This window comes from Cebus imitator, unplaced genomic scaffold, assembly GCF_001604975.1.
Source record: "Cebus imitator isolate Cc_AM_T3 unplaced genomic scaffold, Cebus_imitator-1.0 Scaffold108, whole genome shotgun sequence".
NCBI classification, from domain to species: Eukaryota; Metazoa; Chordata; class Mammalia; order Primates; family Cebidae; genus Cebus; species Cebus imitator.
This window is the reverse complement of record NW_016107423.1, coordinates 3432084-3444169: the sequence shown is the minus strand read 5'-3', so window position 1 is coordinate 3444169 and position 12086 is coordinate 3432084. Positions and strand designations below refer to the sequence as shown.

The 12086-nt window shown below is 30.4% G+C and overlaps 1 protein-coding gene across 9 annotated transcripts in view; it reads right to left on the bottom strand.

Moving 5' to 3' along the window:
* The window catches only part of NBEA (neurobeachin), a 707023-nt gene that overhangs the window by 481557 nt on the left and 213380 nt on the right, over nucleotides 1–12086 (bottom strand). For 6 of the 9 annotated variants that reach the window (XM_017537954.2, XM_037741813.1, XM_017537951.2 and 3 more), the window contains exons 25-28: nucleotides 11192–11200; nucleotides 8714–8894; nucleotides 7658–7788; nucleotides 5027–5134 (exon numbers count right to left, since the gene is read on the bottom strand). In XM_017537954.2, coding sequence (XP_017393443.1) covers nucleotides 5027–5134; nucleotides 7658–7788; nucleotides 8714–8894; nucleotides 11192–11200 — 429 coding nt within the window. The remainder of the gene's footprint in view (nucleotides 1–5026; nucleotides 5135–7657; nucleotides 7789–8713; nucleotides 8895–11191; nucleotides 11201–12086) is intronic. The other 3 variants (XM_037741814.1, XM_017537952.2, XM_037741816.1) reach the window with 1 other exon arrangement.

Genomic DNA, 12086 nt, shown 5'->3' with positions numbered 1-12086 from the left:
TATAAATATAAAACTCCCAAAATATATCATCTATAGGTTAGAATGTAATTTCCAAAAACTAGAATATTAAAATTCTGTTACATATGCCATAAAATTTTATTCTTTTTCCTTTTTTGTCCATTATTATCTACTACTTACATAACAACATAGTATGTGTACTTATAAAATATGTAGATGGCACAAAGTTGAAAAGAATAATTTAATGTCCTGGATTTTTAAGATATCAAATTTTTATATACTATAACTGAATAAAATTAATAAGATAAAGCTACAACTGAAATACATATAAAATCATAGCATAACCAGAGCAAGAGACTATATGAATACAAAACAGAGGACAAATAAACAATGGGGGAGCATAAAACATGAATTTACAAAAGCTCAATATGAGCCAGTAGTGTGATTATGGCAGTACAAGAAAAAGATAATTAAGTATTTGATTGCATCAACAGATAACATTGGACAAACCCTTCTAAACACTGCCTTAGGCAAAATTTCCTAAGAACTCAAAAGCAAATGCAACAAAAACAAAGATAAATAGGTAGGACTTAATTAAACTAAAGAGCTTCTGCAACAGCAAAAAGATCAGTCAGCAGAATAAACAGACAACTCACAGAGAGGGAGAAAATCTTCACAATCTATACATCCAACAAAGGACTAATAGCCATTATCTACAAGGAACTCAAATTAGAAAAAAAAAAAAAATCTCATCAAAAAGTGGGCTAAGGACATAACAGAAAATTCTCAGAAGATATACAAATGTCCAACAAACATATGAAAAAATGCTCAATGTCACTAATTATTAAAAATCAGAACCACAATGTGATACTACCTTACTCTAGCCAAGAATGGCCATAATAAAAAAAATAATAGATGTTAGCATGGATGTGGTGAAAAGGAAACGCTTCTACACTGCTGGTGGGAATATAAACTAGTACAACCACTTTGGAAAACAATGTGGATATTTCTTAAAGAATTAAAACAATTATCATTTGATCCAGAAATCCCACTACTGAGTGTCTGCCGAGAGGAAAGGAAGTCATTATACGAAGAAGATACTTGCACATGCATGTTGAGAGCAGCACAATTTTCAATTACAAAAATGTGGAACCTGCCCAATGCCCATCAATCAATGAGTGCATAAAGAAACTGTGGTATATACTATGGAATACTACTCAGTCATAGAAAGTAAGGAAATAATGACATTCACAGCAACCTGGATAGGATTGGAGACTATTTTTCCAAGTGAAGTAACTCAGGAATGAAAAAACCTTCATGTGTTCTCATTCGTAAGTGGAAGCTAAGCTATGATGCAAAGGCATAAGAATGATACAGTGGACTTTGGGGACTCAGAGGGAAAACGGTGGGAAGTGGGTGAGGAATAAAAGACTACAAACTGGGTTCAGTGTATATTGCTTACGTGATGGGTGCACCAAAATCTCACAAATCGCCACTAAAGAACTTATCATGTATTCAAATACCACTGTTCCCCAAAAAAAGCATGGAAATAAAACATTTTTAAAAAGAAATAATAGCCCACTATTCTGCACAGGAAACATGACCTCTAAAATAACGCCAATATTTCAGACTTCTCATTTCCAAACTCAAAGATAAAATGGAGTTTTTCCAAAGCAGAACAGCAAATGGTAAAAGGTCTGAAAAAAACTGGCCAAGTCAGAAAGCAATGATAGTTGAAGCACTGGCTGTAGTCTGGTAGAGAGATAACTTCAAAATGAGTATGCTTTCCAAAAATCTAACAAGCTGGATATATAACCTTGAGAGCTCCATTCAAAAAGCCTAGATAAACTTCTTTCAGGGAAATAATGGTAAGTATCAAGTCTAAATGATATGACCTCTAATACCACTAGAGTATATCTAAGAAATAAAATGTAAATCCTTATTAAGCTTCTTTTATAAGCTAGATAAAACTGATACTTTCAAACCAAAACTGAAAGCAGTTACTGTGGCCCACAGATAACAGGCAGAATAAGAAATAAGGAAAAAAAGCAACAAATTCTAGTAACTCGATTATCAGGCACTTTATATTTATTACTTCATCTAAGCACAATGCAAACAAGATTCATAATTTATGTGCATTTGTAGGCAAAAGCAAATAAGGCATATTAACTGATGATTTAATATTGTGAAACTGTCTGGCTAATGGGGAAAATGACCAAAGAGATAAAATCTCTTCTGAATTATTATTAATTTACTGTTTCATACATTGTGGGTGACAGCTTTTCTAAAGATACTTTTCTTACAAACTGTTTAAAATGCATATTCCTTGCATTACAATGCTGATAGGATAAACACAGAGAGAAGTGAGGAAATCAAATACCTAAACAGTTATTACAAAGGAAAATGAAGCACAGTCAGATTAACAAAAGATACTGACCAAGAATGGATTCACACATAGCTTAAGCTGTGACAGACCACAATACTTCTATTGCTACCACTAGAAACTCAGTATCAGGCTATCAGAAGGCATTCAACAAATATGTGTGGAATGAATGAAAGAATGCCAACTACAGAGTGGCAGAGATGTAAATAACAGACACTAAACTGCTGTCACAGCTACATTACAACTTCCTTTATATATGGCATGAAAAGAGTTAGTGTGGTTTTTTTTTACATCTAGATCTCCAAGCCAACTGTGCTTCTTATTACCAGTTCTGTCTTTAGAAATGAAGCTCAATATACATAAAGGCTGAACAACTGGGGAATTACTAACTTTGGATACACATTAATTGACTTGCTCAGGTATTTTATTACTGAGAAGACATGAGCTACATAATGTTTCTTCTATCTGCTTAAGGTGTTGCCATGGTGTACCTTCAAAACAACATCAAGGTAATATAACTTGTGTTAATTGGGTTTATATTATGTATGAGGCACTAAATCCATATTATCACAAGTTTCAGAAACACTGAGACCACACAGCTGGTATAAGGTAGAGTCAGAATTCCAACCCAGATCTTTCCAAAGGATTCCCTTTTCATCACATATTTCACAGATATAACCACTGCTGGGTTATCCAACATATTTATAAAACATCCATGAATTTAAAGGAAATGATATAATCTACCATATAACCCAATTCAAAATTTACTAACAATTTAAACACAATGTCATCTTGAATAGAAGCCCCTTCTGCATGTCATATGTTATGGCTGACTGTGCCTTTGGAGATGAAGATGTGCTCCATGTTTTTATTCATTCATTCGTTAAAAGAAAATCCTTTTCACAACACAGTTTTTCATGATGACTATTCCCATTTTTAGATAAACTGTCAGTAAGAATGATATATTATTTCCAAGTCTAGATTAGAGTTTAGATTATGGTGAGTTTATACATTGTGGTTTTTATACTTTAATGTAGTATCCCTTTTAAAAACTACCTTCATTATTTATTAATTATAAAAACAATTTAGATTTATTATAGAAAATCTAAAAACACAGAAAAGCATAAAAGGATAAAGAAAAGAATAAAATCTGTTTACCTAGAGATAATCATTGGTAGAATACTGGTATATTTTTTCAGTCTTTTTTTAAAATAAAGATGCACATATATATGTACATACAATAAGAATACACAAATATTATGTATAATATTTGTGTAATAAATGTACTTTTACACGCTGTTGCTTTCTCTTTAAGTATATCATGATCATTTTCCCTTGTCATTAAATTTCCTTCAAAAATATAAGCTTAAAGGCTGAACAGCTTACTGCTAACTGACTAGACCAAGACTTTTTAGGCAAAAATTCTACTGTTAGATATTTATAATGTTGCTGATTTTCCTGTAGGTATCTTTGATGAAAACATTAAGTTAAACAAATTCAGACTAGAACTACTAATTTCTGTTGGTTCACTGGGGCATCAATATTTGTAAGAGTTTCAACCATATCGGCAAAGAGCTATTTGAAAGCTCAAACACCAGTGATATTTGACAGAGCAGGTTTCACTGCACCCAGGCAATGCCAGGTATTATCATTTAAAATTTTTTAGTTTATTTAATAGTGAACAATATGACTGCATTCTGTTGACAACTAAGGATACTGAATTTTTATCATGTTTGTTGCCTTGCGTTCGTCACCTATTTTTCTGTTGGTATGTTTGGAATTTTCCTAGTGTTTTATGATAATTAGTATATATTAAACATAGTGACAATTTTTCTATTGTACATTCTAACATAGAGCATTATTTTATTTAACCTAATATATTTTAATCATTTTCTAAAGTACAAAGCATGCCATTCAATTTATTGTTAAATATAAATTTCAAATATAAACTTTCTTGTACATTTCATATAGAATCATCAACTAAATAAGAATCAACTAAAATAAAAACAGAATTAAAGTGGCTGGTTTATAATAACTATGTTAAGAAATGCTGTCAACATTAAATCTGATATGAAACACCATATATGTTTCTACGCAATTTATGGAAAGGCCAATTTTTTATTTATTTACCTGGAGTAAGCGATCGTAAGATTGGAGGGTTTCATGAAACCTCTTTAACTTGCCTATTCCCTTTAGCTTTATTAAGCTATCTTTCTCACTCAAATTCCCATTGATACCTGTATTTTTAAAGTACAGATTATTCTTTAATTGCCCCTCTTCCAAAAGTAACTGTCAGTAACACCTAATGAATTAATCTCTTTCATCCATAATGTAAGGAACATTAATAATAACAAAATGTTCATTACTTGGAAATGAGGCAAGGAGTACTAAGAAAGGGGTAGGTGATACAAGATAAAGTGAATTATAATTTCTTAGGGCCAGTCCTATTCTTAGTATGCAAGCAAATTACATCAAAATTTCAGAGCATTTTTTAAAAAGTAACATTATCAATAAGCTTTCAGAGACAGCTAAGGTTCAACCATTTTACAATGAGAAGTGTGCAATAAACCAACAATCCCAGATACTAGGGAATGTTATTTTAATATGCAGCTTTCTTATAAAACTTATTTCATACAAATGACAGTAGAAGGTTTATTTCAGGGAAACCAATCAGGGATAACTTACCACATCCCGAAAGACAACAGCACGAAGGCGATTGATATCAACATCCTGAAGAAGTCTATCAGGATCCTTTATAGGAGAAAGGTTACCTGGAACATTTTCCAATGGAGTCTTTAAAAAAAACAGAATTGTGAATAGACAATATATTACAGGAAATATATAGAAGTATCACTTCTTAATTCAGGCTAAAGCGGTTGCATCATTTATCTCCTCCTGTCTGAGTTAACATTTATTAACAATAATACTCTACTACAAGGCACATTTTCTGTTCTCTACTCATGTCATGGTTTCCATACTAGCATTCTTGTTTTTTATCAGCACAGTGACCACTATAGACTCATAAAGGCAGGTAAGATTATGGTAGAATAAACATTCATCTTGGACTTCAGAAGAGTTCTTGAGCCTCACTTTCTGTATCTCTAGTTAACAAATCTCTTTTGAGTCTCTGGATTCATTTATCCAACATGCTTTTATAATACATGAGATTATTATATTACTATATAAGATTTTATATGTATAACTATTTTATAGCATAAATGAATTTATAACACAGATTTTAAGATTAGAAATATTTTATTTTCTATATATTTCTCTATCCTTAACCTGATCCTTATAAAAACAACAAGATAGGAAAAGCTTGTGTAATTGTTCCTTTTCACACAGTATAAAAATGAGGTCACATGAAGTTATAGGACTCACGCAAGTCCACAAAGGTTAGTGGCAAGAAACTTTCCCGTCACATTCAAAAATTACCCGATTTACTTACTGAAGTGCCACATAAGAAATGTATAAACATGGGAAGGGGGGCGGGAAACCCACTACTCAGGTCCATTCATTGTTGTGAAATGTCAAATCTTCCCCCAGTATTTTTACACTTATCACTTCTTACCCATTTTTCACTGCCAAAGTTCTTGCCAGAGAAATACTGATTAGCTCAAGTAAATTACTACCAATTTCCTTCCCACTGGTCTTTTCTGTCCATATTCTACAATCAGTGAGATACCAGGCTTAAAAATCTTTAAGGACTTTCTATTAACTACGTTCTATTATCTACTTTATTTATAATATCTACAAAATACTAAATAAATTGATTTTCTGAAGAGCTTACATCTCAAAGGTGTCTGAACTAAGTACACCGAGAACATATTAAGTGGCAAACTGCTAGACAGGGGAACAAATCAGTAAAAATTGAATGTTCAGTCCATGCCAGAAATCTAAGCATGTCAGTCTATTATCACTTTTTATCTAATTAATGCAAACACTCTGTATATTAAGATTTTTATTCATTGTAAAGATTAGAAAACGGAGACACAGAAAGTTAAGAGATTTATCTCAGGTCACAAAACCAGTTAAGTTGTAAAGCCAGAATACATACTCAGAACTGTCTGATTCTAGAGTTGTGCTCTTTTTACAAAGTACTCAAATGCTATAAATACTCTGAAGTTACAAGGATCTACAACACAGACCCTGCCCTCAAGTGACTATCTGTCTACTATGTCTACACAAATGATATCAGGCATTATTGATGATCCATTTGTATTTAATTTCCCAAGCAAATAAGAGCACTATGGAGTCCTGTGAGCAGTAAATAATATATAGTCAAATTACAAATGTTCTGTGACAGTAGTGGAAAAGAAAAAAGCTACAATACTGCAAATAACCAACTAATAGGATAAATATGTGGTCAGTCGGCTTGCCATCTGCAGAAGTTTAAAGCCATAGAACTTTAAAGATGAATTAAACTTCTACTTCACACACCTTCACCTATTGAGCAGTTACTGTATCAATATTAAACATGTAATTACAAATATAATGAGTGCTAACAGACATATGTAATTTTATGAAAACATCAAACAGAAGAAACTAACCTAGACTGACTAGGGTGCTAGTGAGGATGTCAACAACATTTTCCTCAGAAAATATAGCATTTAAGGTAACCTAGTAGTTGCATAGATTTTAGTTGGATAAAAAATAAGGATAAATATTTCATGGAAAGGAAATTATATAAAAGTCTGAGAAGTTAAGGGAGAAAGCTTCTTCTGATGAACTGAATGAAATCTATGGTATGACTAAAACAGCACAAGCCAGAGTAACTGGATAACAGCTGATGCTGGAGAAGCAAGAAAGGATCAGGCACAGAACCTAGAAAGGCATGTTAATGAAACTGGATGTGACACCAAAAGCCAGTTAAGCATATGATAAAGAGAGCTAATTTAGAATGAAAATTAATGGTATATCTCAAAATATTCATTCACTGAATGGGTATTCAATTAGTTTTTGTAGACTATTATACCTACTCATTTAAAATGAGCATTACTCATACTTAAACTCTGTGAAAATATGTGACTATTAAAAACAGAAATAACAGTTTTTTAGTGCTAATTATGATATAATATTTCTAAGAAATTTATCAAGTAGAAATTGACAGTATCTTCATTTAATAACCAAAACACACAAATCTCACAGAAGTTAATTGATCTTGGTAACACAATTGCGAAGCAGTCCAGAACTGCCTAATGACAATGCCCTTGTTCTCTATCACTGAGCAGTACCATGGCACTTTGTTCTCATAAATTTAAAAAAGAGTTTTTTCAGGTAAATTATATTTGACCAGAAAAAATAATGTTTATTTACTTTTGAAGCTGCTGTGGCAGTCACACTTTGGGGAACTTCCTGAGGTTTACTGCTTCCATGTGAAGATTTATTTCCCCGGTCTCTCTGTCTTTGCCGACATTCTAAACAGTTTCTCACAGCAACACAACAAACTATTTTAAAATTCAAAAACATATTGTTAATATAAATTGTTGACTTTTGTGTCCTGGAAAAGTTGCTAGTTTGTTACTTTTTCCCTTTCTTTCCCCTTGCTTCATAAATTATTACTCTTAAAATCAACTAGATCAGTAATTTTTAAAATTATGAAATACAGTAAAATCAAAGTACCTACAAAATATACATGCAGTTAAAAAATAAAACAAAATACCCATATACCACTAAGCAGCTGAAGAAACAAAACATTACCAGGGTCTTTGAAACCCCTAATATATCCTTCCTTATTCTGTTACCCACTGAACTTCACAGTTCTGAATTTATGGATCAATAATTTTTTTAAAACATAAAAAAGTTTCACTGCCACACAGATAAAAGGTGAACAACATGGGTTAACAGTGTTTAAATAGGGACATTTGTTCACTTCAAGAAGCAGTAAGATTGGGATAGTTTATTTTAACCTTCCAGCATTATGTATATCTAACATGTTTGTGGAGTAAGACACTACCCTCAGCATTAGTTTATCAAATGTGGATTCATAAACAGATTTGCATTAAAATCACTTCAATGACAAATGTTAGTCTTACTGATTTTGAAAGAATTCCAAGTACATTTTACTCTTGATTTCAAATTATAAACCATTAAAGATGACCAGTTCTGTGACACCTCCAGTGTGAAGACACAATTTTTTTTTAATTTAGTAATTCTGATGAATTATAAAAATAATCTCTATATTTCAATATAATCTCTATATTATATAATGAATTTACATAATCAATTTTTTACATGGTATGTAAAAATTTTTTTATGTAGTACCATAGGGATTTATGAAACTGATCTGTAGGTAATTACTTGACATGCACTATTGTTCTAACAGACTTACCTAATCTTAGGCACTGTTGCATTTTGTTCTAACAGACTTACCTAATCTTAGGCACTGCCGCATTAAACCTCCAGAAGACATGTTTTTTTCAGCTTCAATCTCACTAAAATTTAGAGAGCTTGCAAAAACAAGTACATCAACCATAGCCATCAGCCGGCTGAGGAAAGTTACTGCTGTCTCAGCTGACATGCCTTGTGTCACTTCAATATTTTCCAATTCCGTCTTTAAAAAAGTAGAAGATTTAAGTCTTGTTTAAAATTTGGAAATTTGGAAATATAATACATATGCATATTTACTACAGGTGAGCATAATTTAATATATTTATCATGTTTTACAAACAAAATAAATGAACAACTAATTCCATATAATCACCAGAGCTGGTTACCAAATTTGGTTACTTTACCTATCAATAATCCTTGAATAAAGGAAAAGCCCATTTTAAAATCAACATTAGCTTTAAATGTCTTTAGTTATAAAAATGACATTCTAAACTTAAGATGATTTCACAAAGATACTTAGAGAGAACTATATATATGTACTTATACTAATTGTTTTATTTTATAATGTATAAAGATTTTAAATTGATATTTCTTTCCTAAAATCTTCATTCCCAATAATAAAAAGGTGGGCTTTAATTTTTATTTCCTATAAATGTATGATGAATAATAGGGAAAATATATGATAATTTAACTTAGGATCAAAATGAGATGGCTATCAATTTAGAATAACAATTTCTTATCCATTTTAGAATAAACTGAAACAACTAGGTACTTTTCATATACGATAAAACTCTAGGGTAAAAATAATCAAGATCACTAACTCATCTGCAGATATTTAATTCGTGACTTATAAAACACTAGTAATAGAACCATAGCATTCTAGATTGGAAAACTGTACTTTCACTAAAATATTGTCTACAATAAAATCTAATTTTCTGATTTCAGAGGGAATATTACAACCTATCATGTTTCTTAACATATGTAACTTTGTAGTCTTTTAAGCAATGTTAACATTTCTTACTTTATTTTGCCCCATGGACTACATAGTATGTTAATTATTTTTGTTCCTTATGATTAGCCCTCATTTTATCAGTGGCTCAAGGAACCAAGGAAGGGGATGCTTTATAAGTAAAAAATAATATTGTTGAAATTTTCTGAAATGGAAACACTAGCCATACCAATTAACATTACCTCTTAACCAAATGATAAATTCAACTATGAGGTTAGCTTATATAATAAGTATCTACTCCTATTTAATGTTCCGTTTTGACATTGTTTATAGCCATCTTTATACCTAAATTTCTCCTTGCTTGGAAGAAGCAGGAGCATTAACATGGAAACGTGAGCAGAAAACATTCAAAAAAGAACTCAAAATACTCAAAACATTTCTTGTGCACAAAGTGGGCAATAAAAATGATAGGTGACTACTGCAAGCATGTAACTAAACTCAGTTTTAAATGGCATATAAAATGTAACTATTCCTCCTGCCATTTAACAAAATAAGGGTAAAACCACTCTCTCTAAAATGAGCCTGGAAAGAGACAGAAATTTGTTTTCAGTTGTTACATTATGCCAATTCAGTACACATGGCATAAAGAAATAATTCATTACTTGGATTTAAAAATGCAGATTCTCTACTTCTTAGCACTTCATTAATACACAGCATCATTTTATAATATCAATTAAAAATCCATGACCATGACATCATAGTTCATAAGAAAAAGCAAAAAATTCATTTTAAATCTGTTTTCAATTTAAAATGTTCTATAAAGGAATGATGAACTTGGCCATTTCTTAGGTCTATCAAATACTGTAAATAATTTTTCAAATGTTAGGATTTAGAATATCTATATCTGTGTTCTCAAAGAAATTCTTCATCATCTTGAATCACTGAAATTGCAAGACAGCTATCTCACTTTATGCATTATATAATGGTTTTATTTTGAGTGTTTTGAACTGTTAAACTATGCTTTCATTTTAAAATGAGTGAATTATAAATAGAATTATTAAGGTGTCCATATAATCCACCAAAGCGTTTTTTTGACTCAAAAATAAATTTTTAAAGTAAAAGACATTTTCAACACAGAAGTCTAAAAGAGAATTTGTATCCATTTTATATAAATTTAATTTAAAAAATAATTAAATATGTATGTAAGCATCATAAGATACCGCTAAAAAAATAAAGATCACTCTCATACAATTACTAAATCTTAGAATAATATATTTCATCCAATTTACTTTCCTTAAAACCAATTAAAATCTGATTGTACATATGACTGTGACACCATTGTGTTCATTATGATAGTTTAATCTAGAAATTATTGTGCATAATAAAATAGTGATACATCAATGCATTGGGAAAATAATCCTTTCAATGACTCTTTTAAATGTACAAAAGATAGGTCTAATGTTAAAGATGATATGGAAACTCAAAATATAACCAAGTCAAAAATTTCATAAATAAGTAAAAACAAAACTTGAAACTGAAAAGCTGAAAATTACTACAAAAGTAATACTAACCTTAGAACCCTGGACATGCATTAGACAAAACAGACGACAGACCAAAAAAGTACAAGAAAAGGAAATTATTAAATTAAATGAAAATACAATGTAAAATTGAAACACAAAATAATATATTTTAAAATTATATTTGATTATTTTATTAAAAGCAAACTCTCAGAAGAGATTTTCATTTTATCAATTACATATGATCAAGGTTAAATATCAAATATTTAGACTTCAATTTATTTTTATTGTAGTAACTCTGCCCAAATAATAAATATAAGTATAGTTCGTATTACAAATAATGCATACTCCATTTTATAAAACAAATACCTTTTCCTATAATTAATGCAATATTTTAATAAATAAGCTAATATAATGCCTCTACAAAATCTCTACTTCAATTCTGGTTTAGGCAGAAATGACTCAGGGAAATGAACTATATATACCAATCTCTAGAATTTTCTATAAGGAAATAATGTAATTTGTATTCTCAAATATACAGAATCCTTCCCATAGTTCAAAATTCCCAGAAGTTATTAAAATAATAAAATATTTGAGAGATTATAACTTATAAACCACTTTCCCATGGTAGAAATTAACTTGATATAATAAATGAGGCCTGAATATAAACTAAGGTAATTAAATAGATATTTTAGTAAGTTTAAGGTTCTTATTAAGTTAATAATTATATTCAGCATATTCAAATATTAGATAGGATTAAGTTTCACAATAAAAATCATCAACTATTCTAATTTTTGACAAGTACATATGAGTATAAATTGTAAGACATGATATTTTCATGGTACATTGTGTAGAAAAACATATAAAAGCATCTTGATAATACTAAATTAAGATCAGTCCTATGAGATAAACAAAAGCAAAACCAACATTATTAGTAATTTTTCCAAAT